The sequence below is a fragment of the Empidonax traillii genome, unplaced genomic scaffold (genome assembly GCF_003031625.1).
Source record: "Empidonax traillii isolate 1590-97213 ecotype Southwest subspecies unplaced genomic scaffold, ASM303162v1 scaffold1363:size121840, whole genome shotgun sequence".
Lineage (NCBI taxonomy): Eukaryota > Metazoa > Chordata > Aves > Passeriformes > Tyrannidae > Empidonax > Empidonax traillii.
The window spans coordinates 16,478-39,425 of record NW_020956556.1 but is presented as its reverse complement, the minus strand read 5'-3'; the positions used below and the strand labels follow the sequence as shown (position 1 = coordinate 39,425).

At 64.5% G+C, this 22,948-nt stretch overlaps 4 protein-coding genes across 6 annotated transcripts in view; 3 read left to right on the top strand and 1 right to left on the bottom strand.

Moving 5' to 3' along the window:
- SDK2 (sidekick cell adhesion molecule 2) overlaps nucleotides 1-1,594 on the top strand; it is a 45,589-nt gene extending 43,995 nt beyond the window's left edge. The window contains exon 45 of the mRNA XM_027906832.1: nucleotides 1,177-1,594. Within this exon, the coding sequence (XP_027762633.1) occupies nucleotides 1,177-1,533 (357 nt within the window). The 3' untranslated portion in view covers nucleotides 1,534-1,594. The remainder of the gene's footprint in view (nucleotides 1-1,176) is intronic.
- A 5,489-nt stretch (nucleotides 1,595-7,083) lies between these two features.
- Nucleotides 7,084-14,083, top strand: CDC42EP4 (CDC42 effector protein 4). Of its 3 annotated transcripts, none has more exons than XM_027906833.1 (2): nucleotides 7,084-7,128; nucleotides 12,212-14,083. In XM_027906833.1, the coding sequence occupies exon 2, from the start codon at nucleotides 12,325-12,327 to the stop codon at nucleotides 13,240-13,242; it is 918 nt and encodes a 305-aa protein (XP_027762634.1). In that variant the 5' UTR covers nucleotides 7,084-7,128; nucleotides 12,212-12,324; the 3' UTR covers nucleotides 13,243-14,083. The 3 variants fall into 3 exon arrangements, with proteins under 3 accessions (XP_027762634.1, XP_027762636.1, XP_027762635.1); XM_027906835.1 differs by lacking the exon at nucleotides 7,084-7,128 and adding an exon at nucleotides 7,244-7,264; XM_027906834.1 differs by lacking the exon at nucleotides 7,084-7,128 and adding an exon at nucleotides 10,937-10,970.
- Nucleotides 14,084-16,370: 2,287 nt separating this feature from the next.
- Nucleotides 16,371-18,400, top strand: CPSF4L (cleavage and polyadenylation specific factor 4 like). Its single transcript, XM_027906831.1, is given in 6 exon segments — nucleotides 16,371-16,461; nucleotides 16,464-16,745; nucleotides 16,978-17,130; nucleotides 17,361-17,456; nucleotides 17,677-17,770; nucleotides 18,073-18,400. Coding segments are annotated over 6 exon segments (1,044 nt in total).
- Nucleotides 18,401-19,222: 822 nt separating this feature from the next.
- CUNH17orf80 (chromosome unknown C17orf80 homolog) lies at nucleotides 19,223-22,832 on the bottom strand. Its single transcript, XM_027906837.1, has 4 exons — nucleotides 21,514-22,832; nucleotides 21,043-21,150; nucleotides 20,530-20,646; nucleotides 19,223-20,050 (listed from the first exon to the last, which is right to left on the bottom strand). The coding sequence occupies exons 1-4, from the start codon at nucleotides 22,826-22,828 to the stop codon at nucleotides 20,022-20,024; spliced, it is 1,569 nt and encodes a 522-aa protein (XP_027762638.1). The 5' UTR covers nucleotides 22,829-22,832; the 3' UTR covers nucleotides 19,223-20,021.
- Nucleotides 22,833-22,948: the final 116 nt, after the last annotated feature.

The following is a 22,948-nucleotide window of genomic DNA, read 5'->3' as shown; positions in this document are numbered from 1 at the left end:
TTCAGGCAGCAGCATCCCCATGGCTTCATGGCACGGAGCCCGAGCGAGGCTGGCCCAGCCCCCGGCCTGTGTGCTGGGGATGTGACACCATGGGGGGCTCACGGGGCTGCCGGGGACAGGACAGGGGCTGGGGGACGGGAGGTCAGCGGGGCTGGGGACTGTCCCGCTGCCCGGTCGCTGGTGGCAACGCCCGCAGCTCTGCCAAGCCCACAAAATGCCACCTTTGTCTTGTCCCGGAGCAACGGGCAGCTGTGGCCGGGCAGGAGCGTGGCCATGGGAGCTCCCCGGGCAGGCAGCCCCAGGGAGGCCATGGGAGCATCACCCCCGGGATGGATCCTGGGCAGTGTCTCAAAAGATGAGGCTGACACCCAGGGGAAGGTCTGGTGGTCCTCAGGGCTGTCCTTGAGCAGGAGGGGACTGTCCTCGGGAGGGCCCCCCCCATCGCTGCCCGCACCGGCTGTTTCCTTGGCAGATGCCAGCCCCGCTCCCTGCGGCCCGAGCGGGGCTCGAGTGGCTTTTGAGGAGCTGTGAAGAGCGGCGGGAGCTGGCGCTGGCGCGGGGCAGTTCCCACCGCCCTCAATGGGCCCTTTGTGCGCCGCCGGGGAAGCTGAATCCAATTACCGGCAGCGCCGAGGCAGAGCCCAAAAACACCCTTCCCGCCAGCCCGGGGGCATCGCGGCCTCGGGGGGGCCCAGGAACCTTTTGTATAAGGTTTTGTTTTGTTTTAGCGGGAGGCAGAAACCCCCCAGCGGTGCTGCTGCCGTCCCAGCCTCTAAATACTTTTGGGATGTGCTTGCCAGCGTTCCCAAAAGAGCGCTGGGAAAGCACCAGAAAAACACTGAGAATCCCAGAATCATTTAGGTTGGAAAAGACCTGTGAGATCATCAAGTCCCCTCCCTGTGCCCAGCTTGTCCCCCAGCCCAGGGCCAGGCCTTCCTTGGACACCTCCAGGGGTGGGGACTCCAAACCTCCCCGGGGAGCCCCTTTGAATGCCTGACCACCCTTTCAGTGAAGAAATTCCTCCTGATGCCGCAACCTGAACCTCCCCTGGTGCAGCTGGAGCCGTTTCCTCTTGTCCTGTTGCTGGTTGCCTGGGAGATGAGGCGTTTGGGGCATTTTGGGGCTGGCGGGTGATGCCCCCACTCCCCCCCCTCACTCCCCTATCCTGTTTTTCAGGGCAGTGACAGCGAGTACGAGGTGGATCCCGGGCACCAGAAGGCCCATTCCTTTGTCAACCACTACATCAGCGACCCCACCTACTACAACTCGTGGCGGCGGCAGCAGAAGGGCATCTCCCGGGCACAGGCCTACAGCTACACCGAGAGCGACTCGGGGGAGCCCGACCACGCTCCCCTCTCCAACAGCACCTCCACGCAGCAGGGCAGCCTCTTCCGCCCCAAAGCCAGCAGGACTCCCACCCCCCAGACCCCCAGCAACGCCCCCAGCAGCCAGCCCGGGACCCTGTACCGCCCGCCCAGCAGCCTGGCCCCCGGCTCCAGAGCCCCCATCGCTGGCTTCTCGTCCTTCGTTTGATATTTAAACAGAAGCAAAAAAAAAAAAAAAAAAAAAAAAAAAAAAAAAAAAAAAAGAAAAGCCCCAAGAAATTAAGAGGAAAAAAAAAGAGGCGAGGGGGAGAAGAGGAGGAGGAGGAGGAAGGGGAGAGGCTGAAGGGCACCGAGAGGGAGCAGCCTCAGGCTCTGTGGGTGTCTTTGGCCAAAGTTTCTGCATCTCGGACTCCTCGGGCGAGGTGGAGCAGGGGGGCTCTGGGTGCACTGGACATCACCCTCAGCACCCACTGTGGCTGCCCCGCAGCTGCTGCCGGACTTGCCGGGGTCCCATAGGTGCTGAGGGGCTGGGTGAGGGGCCCCTGCTGTGCCAAACCCCAGCCCTTCCCCTTGTGGTTCCCCCAGGACGTGGGGACAAGCAGTGACACAGGGACCCCCGACTGTGGAGGGGAAGAGGAGCTCTGCTGATCTTCAAACCTCTGGACGTGAACGCCCCTGCTCTGGGACCCACAAAGCCTTTGGGAGAAGGGAGCACCCCCTGTGCTAGGAACCTAGGGGACAATTAATTCCTTCCCTCGTTTGTGCCTGGCCCAGCACAGCCCCGCAGAAGAACCCAGGACTGAAACCCCAGGAGAGCCCCGCCGGGGTGCACGTGGTGCTGAGTCCCCCCTGATTTCGCACCCCGGGGGATCTGGGGAGGAGTCGGGGGAATACAGCAATCGAAGCCCCCCCCTTGGCATTTCTGGTGGTTTGGGGCTTTTCAACGGGGTTTTGTGCAGAGGTCTGAGGGCATTTAGGGGTGGCAATGCCGGGGGGTCCATGGCTGTGGCCATTTTGGGGGTCTCTGCACAGCAAAGCCCCCGCAGTGCCTATGGGTGAGCCAGCACCAGCCCAGCAGGGCCGTGGAACCCGGGCTGAGCTGAGGGAAATGCCAATAAACAGCCTGAGGATCAGTGTGTCACCTCTCTGTCACCTTGCTATACCAGAGGAAGGGCCAGGGGGGCCCGTGTGTCCGTGTGTCCCATTGCCCTGCTGGCTCATATCAGCCCCAGGGCACCAGGGAAGGATGTGGGCAGAGGGTGTCAGAGGTGCTGGGATAGAGCCCAGAAGGGTGCAGCGAGCTGTGGTGGCTGGATCCTGTGTTTCCATCCCAGTGGGATTCTGGAGCTGCTGGGAAAGGGGGCTGTGGGACAGGGAAGGAGGGAGGTTACCCCACTGGTGCTTTGGGCACCTCCAGCAGCAACCCTGGCACTGGGGGTGTCTCCTGGGGTGGTTCACAGCTGCCCTCATTTGTTCTGCCCTTCAGGCCTGGCAGGAAAATCCAGGTGACACATTCAGGTTTCATCACCCATCGCCCCCTGGCAGCGAACGGGGTGGGGCTGGAGCTGAGCTGGGGAGGGCTCAGCTGCCACTGGTGCTGCCAGGGCACCGGATCCATGTCCAGGGGCCACCGGGGTGGGGGTCTGCACAGCACCTGGGGCTCAGAGCCCCTGGAAGCCACAAGCCAAGACCACAACCTGGTGCGGGGGGTCTGCATTTGGCTGGACAAATCCTGCTCCTCATTTGCAGCCCAACTCCAGCCCCAGGCATCCCAGCTTGTGCAAGAGGGACCTTCCTCCCACCGGGGCTGGGATGGGGAGCTGACGGAGACAGCGGGCAGAGCAGGTCTGGGGAGCTGAGCAGCACAGGTGAGTTCCCTGTGTGAGGGATGCTCCTTGTGCTCCCTGTGCTCCCTGTGTGAGGGGTGCTCCCTGTGTGAGGGGTGCTCCCTGTGTGGGGGGTGATCCCCTGTGAGGGATGATCCATGCACAAGGGATGCTCCCCATGGGAGGAGGACCGACAGTGTCCCCAGCTGTGTCCCCAGTGCAGGGACAGCGGGATGCAGGTCCCAGAGCCACCTGTGTGGGGTCTGCATGTGCTCCCTGGCACTGGGGCAGAGCAGAGCCCAGGCCCCGCTCACCTGCCTTGCCCTGGCTCATCCCTGGCAGGAGGAAGGAGCTGGAGGTGCAGCCACATCCACGGCAGGTTTGGTGCTGGCCCCGTGCCGGGAGGTGAAGCCGCGGGTGTGGCTGTGGCCGGAGCACCGGGACCCTGTGGCAGCAGTGGTGACCAAGGAGGGAGGAGCCCTTTGTGCTCGTGGTTTCCCACGGCTCAGGGGTGGCATCCCACAACCCAGCACGGTAGTGAGTTGGCTCTCAGCTCCCCAGGGATGGTCTGGGAGCTGCGCAGGGCACAGGGCCCGGTTGGGCCAACTGGGCTGGCAGGGGAAGACACTGAGCACAGCCACCTGTCCCCCACCTTGGCTTTCACCACGCTGCTGTCACAACCAGCTCTCTCCCACAGTCGCTCCTTCCATCCCGGCCCCTCCAGGCAGGTGTGGGCTGCCTGTGCCCATCCCCGGTGCTGCCTGCACTGCTGGCTCTCAGGGCTGCTCCGTGCAGGGGGAGCTGTCGGCACTGATCAGTCCCCGGGGACTGAACTGGCCTTGACGCCTCTCCAGGCGCTGCTCTGGTGGCCTGCAGGTTCTCCCCGGGGCAGAGCACTGTTGGCTGTCAGCGCTGGGGGAGCCAAAGTGGGGCACAGAGGACATGCTGCAACCCTAGACCTCTCTGGGCAGACAAGGCAGTGCTGGAGTAGGACCTGCTCCCTGCCCCAGGTGCCCCAGGGAGATGTTTTATGTGCCAAAACCAGGGTTTGTGACCAGTAGAACTGGGCTGGGATTTATCTGGATGTCTCTGTTCTAGAAGCAGCCCTGCAGCCTGGGCTCTCCCTGTCCTCCAGATCTCTCCTGCTCCCCGCCAGCTCCTGGGGCAGAGCCAAGTATGCCACGTCCCCACCTTTCCCTTGCCCTGGGCCATGGGGACAGGGACAGCCCCTCCTGCCACGCCGGGGGCCAGACGGGACTCGGCGCATCCTCAGAGCCCCACGTGCCCTTCACTGTGCCAGGGGCGGCAGGGAGAGGAGAGCAGAGGACAGACCCAGTCTGTGCACCCTGTCCTGCAGGTGTGGGTGCACCACACTGAAGGGGTCCCTGTGCCAAAGCTGTGCCAGGACAGGGGTCTTCCATGGGTGCTACCAGCCACGGTGGGTCCCTGCAGAAGCCACGCTCCAGGTGGGATCATAGAACCGTGGAATGGTTTGGGTTGGAAGGGATCTCAAAGACCATCTTGTTCCAACCTGGAAACCCAGCTCTCCTGGGAGGAGCCGGGATGGCTGCATCCCATCCGGGTGATGGTTTCCTGGGCGGGTGGTGAGTTGTGGGAGCTCCTTCCCTGGCACCCAGAGTGTGCCGGCTGGGGCAGGCAGGGTGAGCCTGCCCACTGCAGGCTCCGACCTGCACACTGCTCATCCCGGTGGCACCCCGAGAGTGCTGAGATGCCAGCCGTGGGCAGGCAGTACGTCCTGCCAGGATTAGCTGGATAAACTGCTCACCCTGCTCACCCCTGGGCAAACGGTGTGGGGAAGGGGTGAAACCCCCCTGTTGTGGGTGCAAACTGGTGTCTGTGGGGTTAGTGGGCCTGCTGGGGAGGCTTCTGGCAGCAGCCAGCGCTGGGCCGTGGGGATGGAGGGGTCTGGGGGGCTGTGGTTTCCTGGCACCCTGGGGTGTCCGAGGGCCATCCCCAGCACCGGGGCTCGGGGAAAGCACCCCCTGGCTCGGCAGTGTCGGCAGACAAAGCTGGCAGGCGCTGGCAGCAGGAGGAGGGGATGGAGCTGCTGGGAACTTGGGCGCTTCTCCCTGCCCTGCTTTTCAAAGTGCTTTTCAAGCCTTTTCTTTTTTATTCCCTGCTTTCAAAAGCTGCTGAGAAGCAGCAAAAGGAACCGGCGGTGGCTGGGGAGGGCGGGAGCGCTGAGGTCCGGGCTCCCGAGCCACCCAGCACCCCGACCTGGCTGTTGCCTCCCCAGGGCCGGATCCAGCCCCGGGCTCTGCATGGCTGAGGGTGCAGGGAGGGGGGCCCGTCTCTCCCAGGCAGTTTTTCAAGTTGAGTGAGTGCCTGCTCTTCCCAGCCGGAGCCAGGCCAGCCTGCGGGAGCCTTCCCGCCGGCTCCCAGCAGCTGGTTGATGTTAATCCCTCCTGACTGCGCTGTCTCAGCCATCTCCCCGCTCCCGTGACAGCATCAGGTGAGACAAGCAGAGCTGCTCCGGTGTCACACCAGCCTTCGACCCTGTCCCCGCACGACTGGGTCAAGCTGCCGGTGGGAGCTCTGGAAAACCCTCCTCCTCTTCCTCACCCACCAAAAAACCACTGTTGCATCCAGTGGTGGCTCCCAGGGGACTCCTTCCCAACTGCAGGCTTTGCCTCTTGCCTCAGTTTCCCCGTATGGAAAGGAAAATAAAATTTGCCAAGCAACTGGGTTGTGAAAATGGCACTGGAGGGAGCAGCACGGCCCGGGATGGAGACAGCAGGCATGAGTGAGATGGTGCTGGGCAGCCGGGCTGGGGGCAGAAGCTGTGCCCTGGGTGCCAACCCCAGCATCTCTGCAGTGCCACACCCACCCTCACTGCCCACTGCAGTGCCAGCTCCGCGTTTATGCCACTTCCTTCTTCCCACGGAGGAAAGTGTCAGCACCAGATGAGCCATCAGAGTGCCCAGTGCTGCCCAGCCTGGTGCTGCCACAATGGGCCCCCAGATCATGCTGCTGGGCCCAGGGAATGGAACTCCTTGCACCAGTGACGTGAGAGACCTCGGGACATCTCAGCGTTGTGTCCCAGCCCCTGAGATCCCAGGGCTGCATGGCTGGAGCATCCCAGGATCCCTCTCACCACCCCCCTGCACCCCATCCTGGCTCCCTCCACAAAGACGCCAGATGCTCCGGAATATCCAAGAAACGCTGCATTAGGCAGGTTCGGGATAATCTCAGCTCTCCCGCCCCTTTTCTCCCACAAAGGTCTTGTCTTAATCCCCGCGAGCGAGCGGCTGTGCAGCCCAGCACTCTCCCTTTCAGCCCCTCACCAGCTCCAGGGGGGCTGGGATGGTCACGGAATCCATTACCAGCGCTGGGGGGACCACGGAGCCCATCCCCAGAGCTGGGGCGGCCATGGAATCCATCACCAGCTCCGGTGGAGCCATGGAACCCAGCGCCAGGGGTCTGGGGTGGGCTTGCAGCCCCTGTCATCGTGTCCTGGCCACTGCCCACCCAAATCATCCATGGCCTGGAGGGACCCCACGGCCCCCCGAGGGGGATGGAGCAGTGGGGCTGGCTGGGAACAGGGAGATGGGGGGGACGGAGGGGAGATGTGGGTGCTGCAGCCCCGTGGGTGTCACAGTCACGATTGGAACGGTGGCATCCCTGCACCGCGCCTGGGAGGGGCCGGGAGACCCCACTCACGACCCCCCTCGAGGGGAAGCTTCTCGCGATCGCCTTCCTCCACCCCACTCGTGACCCCACTCAGGTCCCCTGCTCCCGTAGGACCCCCCTGGGCGAGGCCGCGCTGGGGACAAGGGTCACCACCCCCTCCCAGGCCCCCCGCCCCACTCGGGTTTGAATGGAGGGCGTGGGACAGCCCGTGACGTGTCGTGGCACGATTGGCCCGGGCGGGGCGATGACATCACCGGCGCGGCGGGGGGGCTCCGTTCCGGCGCGGCGCGGCCATGGACCGGCGGCGGCGGGGCCCGGGCGAGCAGGTATGGGGGGGCCGGGGACTCCGGGGGCCGGCTCGGCTCGGGGAGCCTCAGCTCGGCTCAGCTCGGCTGGGCTGGACGTGGCTCGGCTGGACCCGGCTCGGGCGGGAGGCAGCCGCGCTCGCTCGGCTATTGTCCGGTGAACGGGCGGGGTCCCCGGGGCTGCCCCGCTCCGGTACCGGGTAGGGGGGGCGGCGGTGACCCCCCCACCTCAATCCCCGGGGTGCCGTGGGGTCTGTCCGCGGCGCGAGTGGGAGAAGGGGTTAACAGGATGCGGAGCGGTGTTTGCCCGGAGTGGGGCACCGGCCCGGCTCACCCCGCCCCACCGGCGGCCGCTCGCCCGCGGCTCCGCCGAGCCCCGCGCTAGGCAGGCGGTGGCCGCAGCCGGCGGTGGTCGCGGCCGGGGCGGTGGCTGCCCGCGGGCCGTCTCGGGGAGGTGGATCCTCCCCGCACTGGAGCTGGTCCAGCGGCACCCCGGGGCTGGCCGGGGCTGGGCGCCGGCGGGTGCTGAGTCAGAGCCTCCCGAAATCCCCGTCCCGCTCATCCCCCGGCGGCCCGGGACACGGCTCGGGGTCCTGGCCGGCCCCCAGCCTGCCCTGATCCCGGTCCCTGCGCGGCACACGCCGCTCCCACGGGTGCCCCGCAGAGAGGGACCTGCCCTGCTCTGCCAGCCCTGGGCACGGGACCGGCTCCCAAAGCCGCTCCGGTGCCCCGGAGAGAGGGAGCTGCGCGGCTGTGCCAGCCCCGGGCGCGGAGCTGAGTCGCAGACCTGCCTGTGGAGCTGGGACTCAGTGGGCAGCGGCCGCTCGCGGGGCGCTGGACTCGTCCCACGCCGCCCCGGTTTGACCCCGGCGGCAGCAGCAGCGATAAGTATAGATGTTTCCAAGCGCCGAATCTATGGATCAGGAGGGCCGTTTCAAAGGGAGCTGGGATCTATAGAGTAGGAAAGCTGTTCCAGAGGGATCGTTAATGGGCTGGGGTGGAAACTGAGGCACAGCGTGCGCTCTCTGCACCCCGGGACGGGTTCGCTCCCCAGCTGAGCACACAGTAAACAAGTCTGTTTTGGACGCAGCTCCCTCGGAAACCGTGGAGCGACTCCAACTGAGGTTTAGCCCCGAGAAGGCTCGGTGGATTTGGGTCTGGGGGTGCAGGGCGAGGCTGCCCTGAGCCCCCATCCCTGGGGCAGCCGCCTGGGTCCGTGCCATGGGCTGCTCGGCCGCGGGGCTCCCTGCGCGGCCCCCCCAGCCAGCCCCGCTGCCGGCGGCGTTGTGCTGACCGTGCCGCTCTCTCCCTTTGTTCGCTGGGTTTTGTCCTGAGCACAAACAGCCGCCGCGGGCCCCCCGAGCCGGCTGCTGTGGGCTGCGGGCCCCCCGGCAGGTAGGGAGCCGTGGCCGCGCTGTGGGAAGTCTGCCTGTTTACTTCCCGTCCACCCCAGCGAAACCGCAGGAATTCGGAGCCCGGCGGAGGTCGGGAGGTCTGTTTAGCCCCGGTATCCTGTCGGACCCCGGCCAGCCCCTGTTGTTGTGAGAGAAGGAGCCAGGACCAGCGAGGAGATAACCTTTCCCCTCGGAGGAGTCCCCTCCTGGCTCTGGAGAGCCGCGGGCTGGTTCGTGGCCCCATAGCAGGAGGATTTATGGTCCTGTGCGTGTTCTGGCGTGTCCTGCCAATAGTTCCTTGCTGAACTCTGGCTACCTCCCGGCTGTTGGCAGTCCCTCGGGGAGCGCTTCTCTGCTTTTGGCACTGGCGTGCCGGCGCTGGGGCGGTGAGTTCCCCAGCCTGGCGCTGCTCCGTGTGCCGAGAGCCCTGGCGAGAGCCGAGCTTTGCCTCCTGCCCTCCCCGTGTGCCATCTCGCCATCCCTTGCCTCTGATGCTCGCTGTCAGTTGCGTTTCAACTTCCAGAGGCTGCTCCGTGCATCCCACGGCTGAGCTGCAGCGGCGTCCCGATGCCAGGGACAGGACCAGACCTGTCACCTCGCCAGGGTGGAGGCGGTCACCAGGGCGCCGGGGCTGCCCGCACTGACAGGACCGTCTGCCCCCAGGCCCTGGGAAGACTCGCTGGGGAGCCCGACCGAGGGTGTGACAGCGGCTCGGTCCCCTCCCGGGGCTGGCGGTGACAGGGTGTGATCCGTGCCCTGTCTCCAGCAGCCGTCTGCCAGGCTCCAACATCAAAGGGCCGCCTGCGCTGGATCCCCGAGGGGCAGCGCTCCCCAAAGTGGGGCTGAGCAGGCTCCGTGTCCTCCCTGTTCCCTTGTGAGGGTTGTCCCTGGCCCTGGGCCGTGTGGGGGGCCCGACCGGCCTGGCCCAGCCCCTGCCCCAGCAGGGTGGGGAGAGCATCCTCTGATCTTGGGGCTGCAGGGACTGCAGAGCCTGGGGTGCTGTGCATGGCAAAGCTGGGGAGCTCGTTTGGAGCCGGCCAGGCCGGCCGAGATGCTTTCCCAGCTTGGCTTTCCCAGCCTGGGAGCGGGACAGGCCGGGGGCAGGACGTGTGGGAGCCTTTCCCCTGTGTGCACCCATTCACTGCCCTCCTTCTTTGAGCCACTTGTCCTACCTTGTCCCCACGGGTGGCTGGTGCTGAGCGGGATGAGATGGAGAGGATGGAGGAGAGGGTCTCGTGGGAAGCCTGCACCATCAGGGCACGTGGTCCTGTCCCACTTTCATGCTGGCTGCAGGATCCCACTGTCCTGCAAGCAGCCACTCATTTACAGGGACAATTGTGTCCCTGGGCACCTGAGGCTCTCGCTGCTCAGAGCTCATGCTAACAAAGGGCTCAGAGGGCAGGTGGGAAGCGGCACAGGGCTGTCAGGACATTTTATCCCTCTTTTTCTCAACCCGTGCTTGCAGGTCTCATCCCCTCCCCTTGCTCCAAAGCACTGCTGGGACTTGGCTGTGCTCTGGGCTCTCTGCCTCAGGCTGGGCAGTGCTGCCAGGTGCCTGGGAAGTCTCTCGGGTTACCAGCAGCTTCCCCTGGTAGGTGGCTGGAGAGGCAGTGCCAGTGATGCCTGGCCTGGTTTCGTTTGTGAAAGCGCCGGCAGCGGGAAATGTCACAGGATCCTCTCTCCCCGAGAGAGAGGAGGAGAAAAGGGCTCTGTGTGCTGCTCCCCTGGGCAGGACGGGGTGGGCAGCGGGGCTGTGCGGGCAGCAGAGCCCCACTGTGCTGCCACCACCCCTCGGGGTGAGCTGGGAGGGAAACATCGAGGGGTGGGGAGAGATTTTGGCCGCTGTGAAACAGCTCTGAGGGCAGGAGTGTTGAGGGGGGATGTGGTGCTGGTCTGGGGGCTGTGATGGTGATGGAGCTCTGCTGGCCGGGACGGCCACGCTCCAATGTCCCGCTCCAACCTCCCGGTGGCCCCTTCGCCGCGGCTTGCAAAGTATCTCACAAATGCTGAACTTGGCCCCGAAATCTAAATACGAGGCAGGGACAGTCCCCAGATGGCCTAAATCAGCAGCACGGTTGCCTGGCCCAGCTGGGGAGCTCGCCGGGAGTGTTTGTTTTATGGAAAACCAAAGGCTGGAGGAATGCCGGCCTGGAAGGAGACTTGGGAAGGGCAAGGCGTTCGTGCCGCGCACACGCGCTCGGCCGGGCACGCACGAGATCCTGCGAGGGAGCAGGCCCTGCCCAGGCCGTGCCTCTCTGGGGTGGTTGGATCCTGCACGGGGCTGGACAGGGAGCGTGGCCACGTGCCACCGGTGCCGTGCCACGGGGCATTCCTGCCCTGGCCGGCCCCACACGGAAGCCATGCACGGGAGGGCTGGGCACCAGGACTTTGCACCCGCGTGGGGTCAGAGTCCATCCTGCCTGGCCACAGCCTGCCTGAGGTCCTGTTGCTCCTGCAGGGGACACGGGGGTGTCACAGGGTGGATTTGGGGAGAGACGGGGGGTGGAACCCTCCCCTGGCCATGCTGGGAGCTGGGGGGGTAGGTCCTGCGGTGCCCAGCTGAGCAGGGCTGGGTTGTGCCGGGACCGTGGCAGCCCGTGGGCTGTGGGGACAAGGCTGGCTCCCAGCCGGCCCTGTGGTGCCACTCAGCTGCACCCTGGGGCTGGGTGGGCAGCGGGGGGATGTGGCCCCCGCCCTAGGGGAGGACAGACGTGTCCGTCCCTTCCCCGTGCGTGTCACGGGGCCGCGGGTGTCGCCGGCGGTGCCCGGAGGGAGGAAACGGGCGGCCACGAGCCCTTCCTCCCCGGCAGCCCCTCCCGGGACCACCTGGGGCTGCCTGGCGCCGTGGGAAGCGCGGGATGCCGTGACGTGGTCTCTGTCCTTGTCCCCTCCCGCGTGGCTGCGGGCACTGGGCTGGACGGGCCGGCCGTGGCACCGAGGGGGCCGTGGGAAGGAGTACCGTGCCTGTCCACACCCCACCCGGCCGGAGCCCTCGTCATTTGTGTCACCTCTGAGTCACAGCCGTGACGATGAGGTGGCCGGGGAGGGTGGGGATGGTCACGCAGGGGCTCCGCGCCGGGGAGCAGTGAGGATGGAGGGGTTTGGGGTGCAGCAGGGCTGTGTCCCCGTGTCCCCGTGTCCCCGTGCTGCCGAGCATGAAGAGGTACCCGTGGGGTGCCCGTGTGTCCCCTGCTCCGGCTCCTCCCGTCCCCCTGCTCGGCGTGCGGTGCCTCCCGGGGGCTCTACGCCCTCCTCACACACTTCCTGCCGTCTGTTTCCAATTCCTTCTGGCGTCTGCTCCTTTCTGCTTTCTTCCAATTAAAAAAAAAAAAAAAAAAAAAATCCCAGGCATCTCGGAGAGTGACTCGTGGAGGCTGGAGCTGCTCTGGCGGGCTGGGGCTGCACGGGGAGGGGACAGGGGTGCCCTGCATCCCTTTTGGTGCCCGTTCATGTGGGGCACAGGGGCGGGGATCATCCCAAAGCATCCCTTTGCCCAGATGTTTCTCCTTTAGATGTGTGCTCCGTGGATAGGGTCTGGAACCCGCTCGTTCAGGGGGTGTGGGGAGCTTGGGATGGGTCTGAGGATGTGTTCCCTGTGTGGAGGATAGTCCCGAGGGAACCAAGCAGCCTGTGGGCATGGGGCCACATTTTGCAGCTTGGCAGGGTGAAGGCCTCGAAGCCTGACCGTGCCCCTCTCTCCTCTCCCCCAGGAGTGACCCGTCCGTGACGCCGGTGGGATCCCAGCCGTGGAGCCCCAGCTGTGAGCAGCGGCCGGGCCGGCGGGACACGGAGCAGCTCTGCCCAGCCTCCCCCTGCCGCCACCATGCCGATCCTCAAGCAGCTCGTGTCCAACTCGGCCCACTCCAAGCGCCGCTCGCGCGCCGACCTGACGGCCGAGATGATCAGCGCGCCCCTGGGGGACTTCCGCCACACCATGCACGTGGGGCGCGCGGGGGACGCCTTTGGGGACACCTCCTTCCTCACCAGCAAGGCCGGGGAGCCGGTGCCGGAGGCGGGCGAGGAGCCAGGAGCCTCCAAGCCCGGCCTGCTGTCCCGCCGCTTCCGCAGCAGCAAGCGCTCGCAGTCGGTGACGCGCGGGGACCGGCGGGACATGCTGGGCTCGCTGCGGGACTCGGCGCTCTTCGTCAAGAACGCCGTGTCCCTGCCCCAGCTCAACGAGAAGGAGGTGGACAGGAGCGCGGGGCAGCTGCCCAAGAGCCTCTCCTCCAGCCCCGTCAAGAAGCCCGAGGAGATGAGCCCCGAAGAGCAGCAGCGCCCGAACGGGGCGGCCGCGGGGCCGCTGAGCCCCAGCTTGGACGAGCGCGACTTCGGGGACATCACCGAGCTGCCCGTCGTGGTGGCCAAGGGCGGGGCGGGCATGAAGCACGCTGAGTCCATCATGTCCTTCCACATCGACCTGGGGCCCTCCATGCTCGGGGACGTCCTGAGCATCATGGATAAGGATCAGTGGGAGCAGGACGAAGACCCCGAGGAGGAGGAGAGCCACGAGGAGGAGGGGGAGGCCGCCCTGCCCGGCTCCCCGGTGGTGACGGTGGTGGCCCCGCCGAGCCAGAGCCCGGCCCGTGGCCCCAGGGACAGCAGTCCAGCATCCAGCTGCACCTCGGGGCCCGAGGAGCGCAGCCCTGTCCCCAGGCCACCGAGCCAGCGGGGGGCACCCCCAAAACGCCCCGACAGGGAGTTCTCGTTTGCTGATGAAGATGATGATGAGATACGAGTATAAAGGAGGGCGGCCGAGCCGAGGGTCTGGTTCTCACTGCGGTTCTTGGACACGGGGTTGAACACCCCGGTGCTGCAACGGTGGCACCAGGGAAGACTTGACTCCTCCCCCCTTCCCTCTCCCTGTGACCTGGCAGGACAGCAATCTGCTCCCAGGGCCGGGGGTGTTCCTGACATCTCTCAGCACTTCCCGGGAGGGGGAAGCACACTCGATTTTGGTTCTTTCTGTTGGACTTTGGATATTAGCTCTTGTTTCCTGCCCCCCTGCCCATGTAAAGCAATTTAGGATCCAACAAGATGAGCCTTTGGACTTCTAGCCTCTTTAGTAATATATATATTTTTTCCGCCGTACGGTTTTTACTGTTTTCTGATTTGTACTTAACTTTCTTTACTCTCGCTTTTGGTTTTAACGGAGGGGAGATTCCCCGTGAGGAAGAACTTGGCTCTGGAGCTCAGAGGTGGCCCAGGACTGTGGGCAGCTTCGCCTCCCTGGGTTGCTTGTGGACTTCCTGCAGACCAAGAGCCTCCAGCCCTGTGCCATGGCAGGTGCTCGGATGGATGGATGGATCCATCCCAGATGCTGGACCCTCCAACCAGCCTGGGGGTCACAGGGATGCCCCCAGCCAGCCCAGGCACCAGCTGCTCCCGGGGGAGCTGATGGAAGCATGGGTCTGTCCCCCGTGGGAGGAGCACCTGGAAGCCCCCTGAGCCAGGGAGCCCCGATGTCCCAGTGCCGTGGGGCCGGTGGGGCGGGGCAGTGCCAACGCTGGGCTGGTGCAGGACCAGGAGGTTTTATACCACGTATGTACAGATGCAAAGAATAAAAGGAAATGGTAGTGACTGCAGTGGCCTGAGTTCCTGAGGGCTGAGATCTGTGGGGACCTGCTCCCCAAACAGGACTAGTTCCCTGTGCTGCCGCCGTCCCCGGCCCCTGTCCTGCTGCCTCCACCTTGGAGCCCATCCCTGGCTGGGATCCTGCCCTGGCCGGAGTTTGGGCACCTGCAGTGGCCGTGCTTTCTGGGCCCACGGCGGGAGGAAGTGGGGGAGCTCCCGCTGGCCGGATCTGGCTCCGGGCTGGGCCCCTCCGGCCAGGCGGCTCCTGCCAAGGGACAGCTCTGCCAACACTGCTCTGCCCCCAGCCCTGCTCCCTCCCTGCCAGCCAGGGAGGAGGGGAAGGTGGTGGTGGGGCAGGACTGGCTGTCCCTGCTCCCACGGGCTGGGGGCCAGGGCTGGGGGTGCCCTGGGGGCTCCTGTCCCTGCGGGGTGTCCATAGCCCTGGATGATCCTGGCATGGAGAGCAGGGCAGGTCACTCCCATCCTGCAGCCAGCTTCCCACAGCTCAGCCACTGGTGTAATGGGGCTCTGCCAGGGCCAGGACTGCCTTCCCATTCCAGCCCCAGAGCCCTTCCCAAGTGGGTGGAGAGCTTGGCTCTTCTGGGAGTACCAGTCAGGACCTCCTCACCAGTGATGGAGAGGGAAGGATTTGGCCCCCACAACATCTCCCAGCCCTAGGAGGGGCTGGATGCCCCAGTCCTCCCAAAAGGATGTGCCCTGGTGGAGCTGGTGGGAGCGGGCAAGTGCTGTGCCACAGTGGGGACACAATGGGGTCCTGTGCGTGCGTTTGGCAGGACAACACCCTGGGCAGGGGACATTGGGCCATTGTCTGGGACAGGGAGAACAACAGCAGCTGCAGCTGGTGGCTCTGAGCTCACCAGGCTGCCTCTGCCCCCATCGCCATGGCACAGCCCCCTGTCCTGTGCCAGGGTCCATCCCCCGAGCCGATGGTCCCTGTCACTGTCCCCTGGGGGGTCACCAGGCTGCTGGGGGACACCTGGCTGCTCCTGTCCCTGAGGGATGCTCTGACACCAACCGGCAGGGCAGGGTGGCTCCCTGGGCTTTGCACCCCCTGCCAGGACCCCCTCGCTCCCGGGGGCTGTGGGGAGGGGCCAGCCCCGGGGTGACCCTTCACGGGCCGCCTGCGACCGTCACTTGGTGGCCCTGATCTTTGTGACGCCTGTCGGCTCCAGGCCCCGGCTCGGCAGCGCCGCGGTGCCGCGAGCCGACGGGGCAGAAAGTGTGTGCTGGGCTGCTGAGCACACCCGGGACACGGCCCCGCTCCACGGGACACGGCCCTGGAATGCCATGAGGGAGCAGGGACAGGGTCAGCCCAATGGGCCCCGGGCTGGTGAGGTGTAACGCTGTTCCCCAGAAGCACTGCTGCCAGGCTGGTGTCCGGCCAGTGCCTGCTGCAGGGGAGCACAGGCTGCGCCTCCAGGCTCCCAAACCACCCAGGGGCACAGCACGGGGTGGGACATCCCATCACACCCCTGGGGTGGGGCCCAGGACGTGGCCACACAGGTGTGTGGGGTGGGTGCCCAACGCCCTGTGCGGGATCACAGCCCCCACGGGCAGCGCTCGGGCAGCGCTGGTCCAGTGCCTTTATCCCAAGTGACAGAATGGGAACAGGTCTCCATCCACATGTGTCAGCCCACGGCGCCCCGGGCGGTGCACGGGGCTGGGGGAGCCGCGTGACGAGGAGGAGGAGGAGGAGGATGGAGCTGAGGTTAAATCCAGGGGCTGGCTGGGCTGCGGCTCCGGGAAGCACCGCGGCCGTGCCGGGAATGTGCCACTGCAGCCTGGCACACGGGAAAGCCCCCAGCCCAACTGCTGGCACTGGACAGGCTTCTGAGCAGCCTGAGCTAGTGGAAGGTGTCCCTGCCCATGGCAGGGAGTGGAATGAGATCAGCTTTGAGGTCCTTCCCAACCCAAACCATTCCATGACTCACAGGGATGCACAGTGACCTGGCTGTCCCCTCCAGGAGCCCAGAGTCTGTCCTGCCAGGTGCTGGAGAGTGGGACTGGTGCTGCAGTGCAACCAGAGCTCAAAGCACCCAGAGCACAACAGAACCCACACAGGATCCATCCCATGCTATGGGAATGCACAAGCCACGTTTGGCTCCATGTTTAAGGCCTTGGAGTGAGGGGTTAACCCAGCTCCTGGCCAGCCCCAGCTGGTTTTTCTGGAGCAAAAGCAGATGTGGGAGCAGGGAGGCAGTGAGGGGGATGGATGGGGCTGGGGGCTGAGCTCCCCAGCTGCGGCACCAGGCAATCAGGGCTGCAAATTGGGATCAGATGTGGCAGCTTCCCGCTCTAAATGGAGCGCTCCGGGCGGCTGCCTGGGTTGGCTTTGCTCTGGCTGGGGAGGAGGAGGAAGAGGAGGGTTTCTGTTGCTGGGGCCCAGGGTGGTTTCAGGGACCCTCAGAGTGCGGTGCTCCCTTGGCAGAGCTGTGTTTTCCTTGGGCAGCCCCACTGCTGGGTCCTGTGAGCTGTGCTTCTCTGCCTCTTTCCCTGCTTGCTTCCCTGTCTGTGCCGGGCTGGAGGGGGCTCTTGCTGGAGCAGGGGTGATGCAGGAGTTGGTGGCTGGTGTGGAGAAGATCAGGTTTGACCTGGAGGCTGATGTGGAGCAGCAGAGAGGAGCTCGGCCCCTGCGCTTCCCAGGGGTGGACAGTAAGTTGGGGACAGGGTCCTGTGGCTCCCTGTGCTGGGGAGGACTCAGACACCTCCAGGGCACCCAGACCTTGGCAGTGCCAGGTGAACTGAGCCCCCTGTGCCCAGTGGGTGCTCCAAACCTTCTCCGCACCCAGGAAAGCTCCTGCTGGTGTGTCCTGAGCTGGGGGTGCAGGGAGGTCCGGGGGGGCTGTGGGGGACAGGCTGGCTGTGACAGGGGTGCCATGGCCAGGAGTGCAGGGCCCCTCCAGGGACAGAGGCAGGGCCAAGCCCGTGGTGTGCAGGCACTGGCTGCGGGGGCTCTGCAAGAGAGGCGACGGCTGCGACTTCCTGCACGAGCACGACGCCAGCAGGATGCCCGAGTGCTATTTCTACACCAAGTTTGGTAGGTGCCTGTCCTCTCCCAGCACTCCTGTCCCTCCGGGCTGGCCTCGAGCAAGTGCCTGATGCCACCTCCTGACTGCGGGGAGAAGTGCCACTGTCACCCTGGCGGGTGCTCCCCCAGTGCAAACCCGGGTGCTCTCAGGGCACCCCAGTTCCTCCCATCCAGCCCATCCCTGAGCGATTCCCTCTCTGGTTTGTTTATCCCACCCATCCTGTCCCTTGCTCCCGCAGGCGAGTGCAGCGACAAGGACTGTCCCTTCCTGCACGCTGATGCCACCCCCAGCACCATGGGCTGTCCCTGGTACGACCGCGGGTTCTGCAGGCACGGTGAGCTGCTGGGACGGGAGAGGGGGCTGCCCGTGTGCCCACCAGTGATGTGGGGCAGGACCCCGCTGCTGGCACAACCTCCTGTCCCCTCCGAGGTGGCCGAGCCACAGTGGGATGACCCACAGCGTGGCTGGGAGTGGGGCAGGAACCCGGCTGGGAAAGCTGAGCTCCCAAAATGCCAGTGTGACGTGTCCCTGCCAACCTGTGCTCTGCGTGGCAGGTCCCCGGTGCAAGTACAAGCACACCCGGAGGGTGATGTGTGCCAACTACCTGGTGGGGTTCTGCCCAGAGGGACCCAAGTGCAAGTTCGTGCAGTACGTACTGGGCAGGCTGGGGGGGCCTGGAACGCGGCTGGGGGGGACAGTCCCCTCTCTGAGGGGGCAGAGGGGGCCCTGTGATCCTGACAGGGTCAGGGATGAGGCTGCTTTGGGACTTGAACCGTTCTGGTCTCTCCCCACATCCAGCCAGGGTTTGCAGTGGGTGGGCAGGGAGCAGTCCTGGTCCCCACGGGGGTGCCTGTGCTAGCCCCAAGACATCCCTGAGAGGTTGTGGGAGCCACAGGAGGATGTGGGGGTGCCACAGGGAGTAATTGCCTGTCCTCTGTGTCCATCCCCAGCCTCAAGGCCGGGCTGATGACGAGCAGCACAGAGCCATCCAAGGTGAAGCCCTTTCCTCTGTGCACTGGGGTGATGCTCCAGCTGCCCCACAGCTCCCGTGGGGCAGCAGCTGCCACCTGCCCCTCCATTTCCCCCAGGAAGCTGGCTGTGCATGGCCCCTGGTACAGCGGGATCTGGCTGCCAGGGAGGAGAGGGGAGCCCAGGACATGGCACCCACAGAGCCACCTCCACGAGTCACCCAGCACCTGGCAGCGCATCTGTGGGACATCAGTGGCTGCCCTCCAGCCCCACAGAGCCTGCTGGAACGAGGCACCTGCTCCAAGGTGAGTGTTTGTGGGAATGGGAGGGCTGGGAGTGGTGGGCTCCCCTTGGAGGGGGGGGATGGTGCAGAACAGCATGTGGCGTGGGGACAGGCTCCCACACTACTCCCAAAACAGCCTCTTTGTCTGGAAATATGCATTCTCCCTGGGCTTTTTTTGGGCTCTAGAGCCGGTCCCTGAAGAGCTGGGGTGGGAACCAGCTGGGAAGGAGGGATCTACTGGGACTGAAATAACCTAACTGCAAGGGGAGGGACTTGGGTGGTGATAAACCAGTGGGAGAGCCCTGGAGAGCGGAGAATCCCTCCTGGGTCAGAGGGTTGGTGCAGCTGGAGGTCTCGGGGTGCTGTTTCCAGATGGGAGCTGTGCTGGAATGTGGCACGGCTCCATGAACCCACTCCCTGGGAAATGATGTGAAAATGAGCACGTGGGAACGTGGCAGGGGGTCGATGCAGCACAAATCCAGTGCCTGCCTCTCCCTGTGCCCCCAGAGCAGACAGGTTGGTCCCTGCACTGGTGAGAGTGGGAGGACTCAGCTGGAAATGCTGCTGGGGAAGTGACTCCAGTGCTCCCACATGGATGGGGAAGGAGGACACCCTAAAAACACGATGGAGATGGAGACACAGCACTGGGGCAGCGGCTGGACTAGAAAAGCCAGTTGGGTTTGCTCAGCACCAGCTCACAATTTGCACAAGCAGCAGAGAAATCACTTAATGCAATGAAAATTGGACTGCCCACAGCTGGCTCTGGCCAGGCCAGGCCAGCAGCAGCAGCACCCCCTGGGAAGGGGGCACGAAGCACCGTGTTTGAGATCACAGACCAAGCAGGAAAGGAAAATCCACACAGGTTTTTATTGCTGGTGAGAGAATTTCTTGTGAACCACCCCTGACACAGCACGACTGCACCTCGCTGAATAAAGAGCTCGGATTTTTAATTCTTGGCTTTATTTTTCATGCCTGCAACATGACCAACCCTTTCCCAGACATGTTTGGGAATGGCAGGCTCCAACTAGCACTCCTGACTCCTCGTCTGTCTGATGCAGACACGGGTTTGCCCTTTGGGCACAACAGCTCCTCCAGTGGATTTTCATCCTCCAGGAACAGGGCACTGTGGTCTGAGCCCCGACAAAGGTTCTGACCAGTCCCACCAGTACAAGGGGTGAGTATAAACTGGGATTTGCTGGGTGAACTTAAAGGGAATTGCTATTGGGATTGAAGCCCACCCTGCCACAAACCTCGCTGCTCACACTCAGCTACAGCACAATGTCAATTAATCTCTAATAACAGCTCAGGACAGGAGCCTGTCCTGTGTCAGCTGTGCCAAAGTGAGGGATTTGGGATTCTGCAGACTCCCAGAGCTCTACTGCACACACAGATCTCTCAGGGGTAGCTCTAATGCTTCCTCATTTCTCTACTGAAAGCTCCCTGACCCACAGTGGGTGAGCAGGGGCTGTCACTGTCACCCCTCTGCTGCACGAGGGCCCCTGCCAAGCACTCCCCCCTCCTTCCAGCCCCTGTCCTGACAGCAAACAGGCCTCTGCTGCTGGGAATCCCTGCTGGGACAGCGGCTGTGAGCACTTCTGCTGCCTCCCGAGGAGCTGTGACCGCCCCGTGGGTGCTGCTCCAGCTCCTTCAGTGGTATTTACGCCAGCGGTGACGCTCTGCAAAAAACAGGGAGAGAAACGTTCCACTGTCAGCACAAAGGGAGGTTTGGGGGCTCCAGGGGTGGGCTCTGCCCAGTTCCTGATGAGCCTCACTGTAGCTTCTCTGTGCATAAGCAAGGGGAAACCACCCCACCACCAGCAAAGCCCTTGTCATGTGTGAGGAAAGCCAGGGAATGGGAGGTCTGTGTTGGAACATCCCCTCCCTCTGCTCTGTGCAGGGTTTCTAAGTGCTCCTGACATTCCTGGTGCTCCCCAAGGGAGAAGCTGTGAGTCAGCAACTGTTATCACCACTTTTAGTGGCTAAATTCCTCTGCTTACCCCCAGAATCCTGCTCTCTCAGCCCTGCTATTGGTCTTAAATGTGGAGTATTTGAATTATTCCAGAGCTTTAATTAACAGGAATGGTAAACAGACTTTCCAACTGCTGCAAAAGGGAGAATTCCTGAAACAAGAGAGACCCCAAGCAGGAAATCTTACTGAAGTGCTGATAGTTCCAGCTGTAGCTGAGCAGGCAGTACCCAGCCAGGAGCATGGAGATCCCAGCGGGTCCCCCCCTCCTCACGTTGATGTATTTGGCATAATAACTGTTCCAGGCTGTTGGGAGACAAAGGAAAGGGACAAATCATGTGCTGCTCTTTGGAATTCCCTGGTTTCCATGCAATTTTCCAAAGCCAAAATGTTGGGTCTGTTCATTTATCCACGCAGAGGGCAGGGTTAGGTGGGATATTGGGAAGGGTGGGGAGGCCCTGGCACAGGTTGCCCAGAGAAGCTGTGGCTGCCCCATCCCTGGATGGGGCTTGGAGCAACCTGGGCTGGTGGAAGGTGTCCCTGCCCACGGCAGGGGGTGCAACTGGATGAGCTTTAAGGTCCCTCCCAACCCAAACCATTCCATGGCTCGCTGCTTTAGAAGGACCAGGGTGGCCACTCGGACCAGGCTGCAGCAACTCAGGGCAGTGGGATGACTCTGCCCCAAAAGGCTGGAATTCTCACCTTTCTGCGCTGCTCCAAGCAGCCCCTGGGCAGAGAAGTGGCAGGTGCTGATCCAGGTGTGCAGCTCCCCCAGCCTCACCTCCAGCAGGGGCTTCTCTGAGAGGGGACCTGGGGGGTGACAGTCACGGTGGGCACAGGCAGGACAAGGTGCGTGGTGTTGGTGCTCCCTGTGCTGTGTGGGGAGCAGGGAGCTGGGATCTGGCACGGCATTCGGGCTTGGGAGCGGAGAGGGAACTGTCTGTCCCGCAAAGTTTGGGCTCCACCAGCCTGAACGTGCAAGAACCTGACTCCAACCCCCACAAAACAGTGAACTGTGTGTTCTGCGGGCTGGAGGAGGCACAGATGACCTCCTGGGCTTCTCCTGGATCCCTTCCTGGACAAGCCCAGCAGTTCAGCATTCCCTACCCCCTCCTCTCCCATTCACACCTCCCATTCCAGCCTGACAAATCCCAGCACAGAGACTTTGGTTACCTCGAGGTCCCTCTGAGGAACTGCCCCTTGGTGTCTTCACCGTGATCCCCACATCTTCTTGGAAATGATTCCCTGGAAAGATTCTCAGCCCCTCACACTCAGGATACAGGTCTGGAAACCACTCCAAGCCCGTGGCTCCTGCCCAGGCGCTCCTGCCAGAGGCCTGGGATGAACAGGTGGGCTGGAATTCGGGGGAGTGGAGCCAGGACTGGTGCAGGGCCAGCCCTGGGTCTCTCCCTGTGCCCAGGACGGGCTCGGACACTCCAACCATCTGCTCCCTGCTGTCCCTGAGCCTCTCCAGGCTGCTGAGCTCATTCTTGGATGTCCCCTTGCTGTGACCTCCCAAACCCTGCGTCACTGACAGATGGAGGTTCTTGGGATGCAAAGCAGACACGGGGGCTTTATATCCCACACCACCTTCCCGGTGCACCTGCTCCCCTCCTGCCACGGATTGCTCTGTTCTCTCCTGCTGAGCGAGGTCACCGGGGCTATTTCTGCCCTCGGGGGGTTCTTCAAGTACTTTTGTTGCCTTTAAGCTGCTTTTTCCTCCCTTTTTGCTGCCGGGCAGGCCCCTCACAGCCCCCGGGCTCTGAGTGGATTTTGGAGCGGTGTTGCCCCGCTGTGGGTGGGCAGCACGGCCGGGATCCGTCCCTGCCGCTGCTCCCGCCCTGCTCCTGGGCTCCTTCTCCCGGACCACCCTGGCGCGGTGCTTCTCGATCACCACCTTCACTCCATCCTCCAGCCTGCGGGGAACATCCTCCACCTCCTCAGGGGGCAGATCCAGGGCTCTGGCCACGTCCTGCACCGCGGGCTCCACACCCCGCCCGCTCCGGGGGGCGGCCAGACCCGGCCCGGGGTCGGTACCGGGGGCCGGGCGGGGACCGGGGGCTGAGCTGGGCCCGAGGATGCTGCCGGGGGCCGGGCCGGGGGTCGGGCGGGGACCTGGGCTCGGTGCCGACCCCGGAGCAGTGGCGGGGGTCGGGCTCGTTTTCCTTTTCGCTCCCGATCCCGGTCTCGAAGTGCTGACGGGGGCCGGGCGGGGAACAGGGCTCGGTGCTGACCCCAGAGCAGCAGGGGGGGCCGGGCGGAGTCTCTTTCCTGGTCCCGGTGCCGATCCCGGTGCCGATCCCGGGGCGCTGTCGGGGCCCGTGCGGTGGCTCGCTTCCGATCCCGGTCCCGATCCCGGTCCCTGCCGCGGGGCGGCCTTGCAGTGCGGGAGGTGTGTGCGGAGCCGCTTGAATTCCCTGTGGCAGTGCGGGCACCGCTCCGTTCCCGATCCCGTTCCCGATCCCGTTCCCGTTCCCGACTTCGCCATCACCGCCCCCACCCCCCCCCCTCCCCACGCGCCCCCGGGGCCGGCGCGCGGCCGTGACGCCACAAAGGCGCGTCCCCTCCCCCGTCCCCTCACTGTGACGTCACGGGGGCGAGGCGGCGG

Coding starts and splice junctions, on each gene's coding strand:
- CDC42EP4 (XM_027906833.1), top strand. CDS start 12,325: ATGCCGATCCTCAAGCAGCTCGTGTCCAACTCGGCCCACTCCAAGCGC.
- CUNH17orf80 (XM_027906837.1), bottom strand. CDS start 22,828: ATGGCGAAGTCGGGAACGGGAACGGGATCGGGAACGGGATCGGGAACG. Junction 21,151..21,513: donor TTCCTCAGAGGGACCTCGAG/GTAACCAAAGTC, acceptor GTCACCCCCCAG/GTCCCCTCTCAGAGAAGCCC. Junction 20,647..21,042: donor GCTTGGAGCAGCGCAGAAAG/GTGAGAATTCCA, acceptor GTCTCCCAACAG/CCTGGAACAGTTATTATGCC.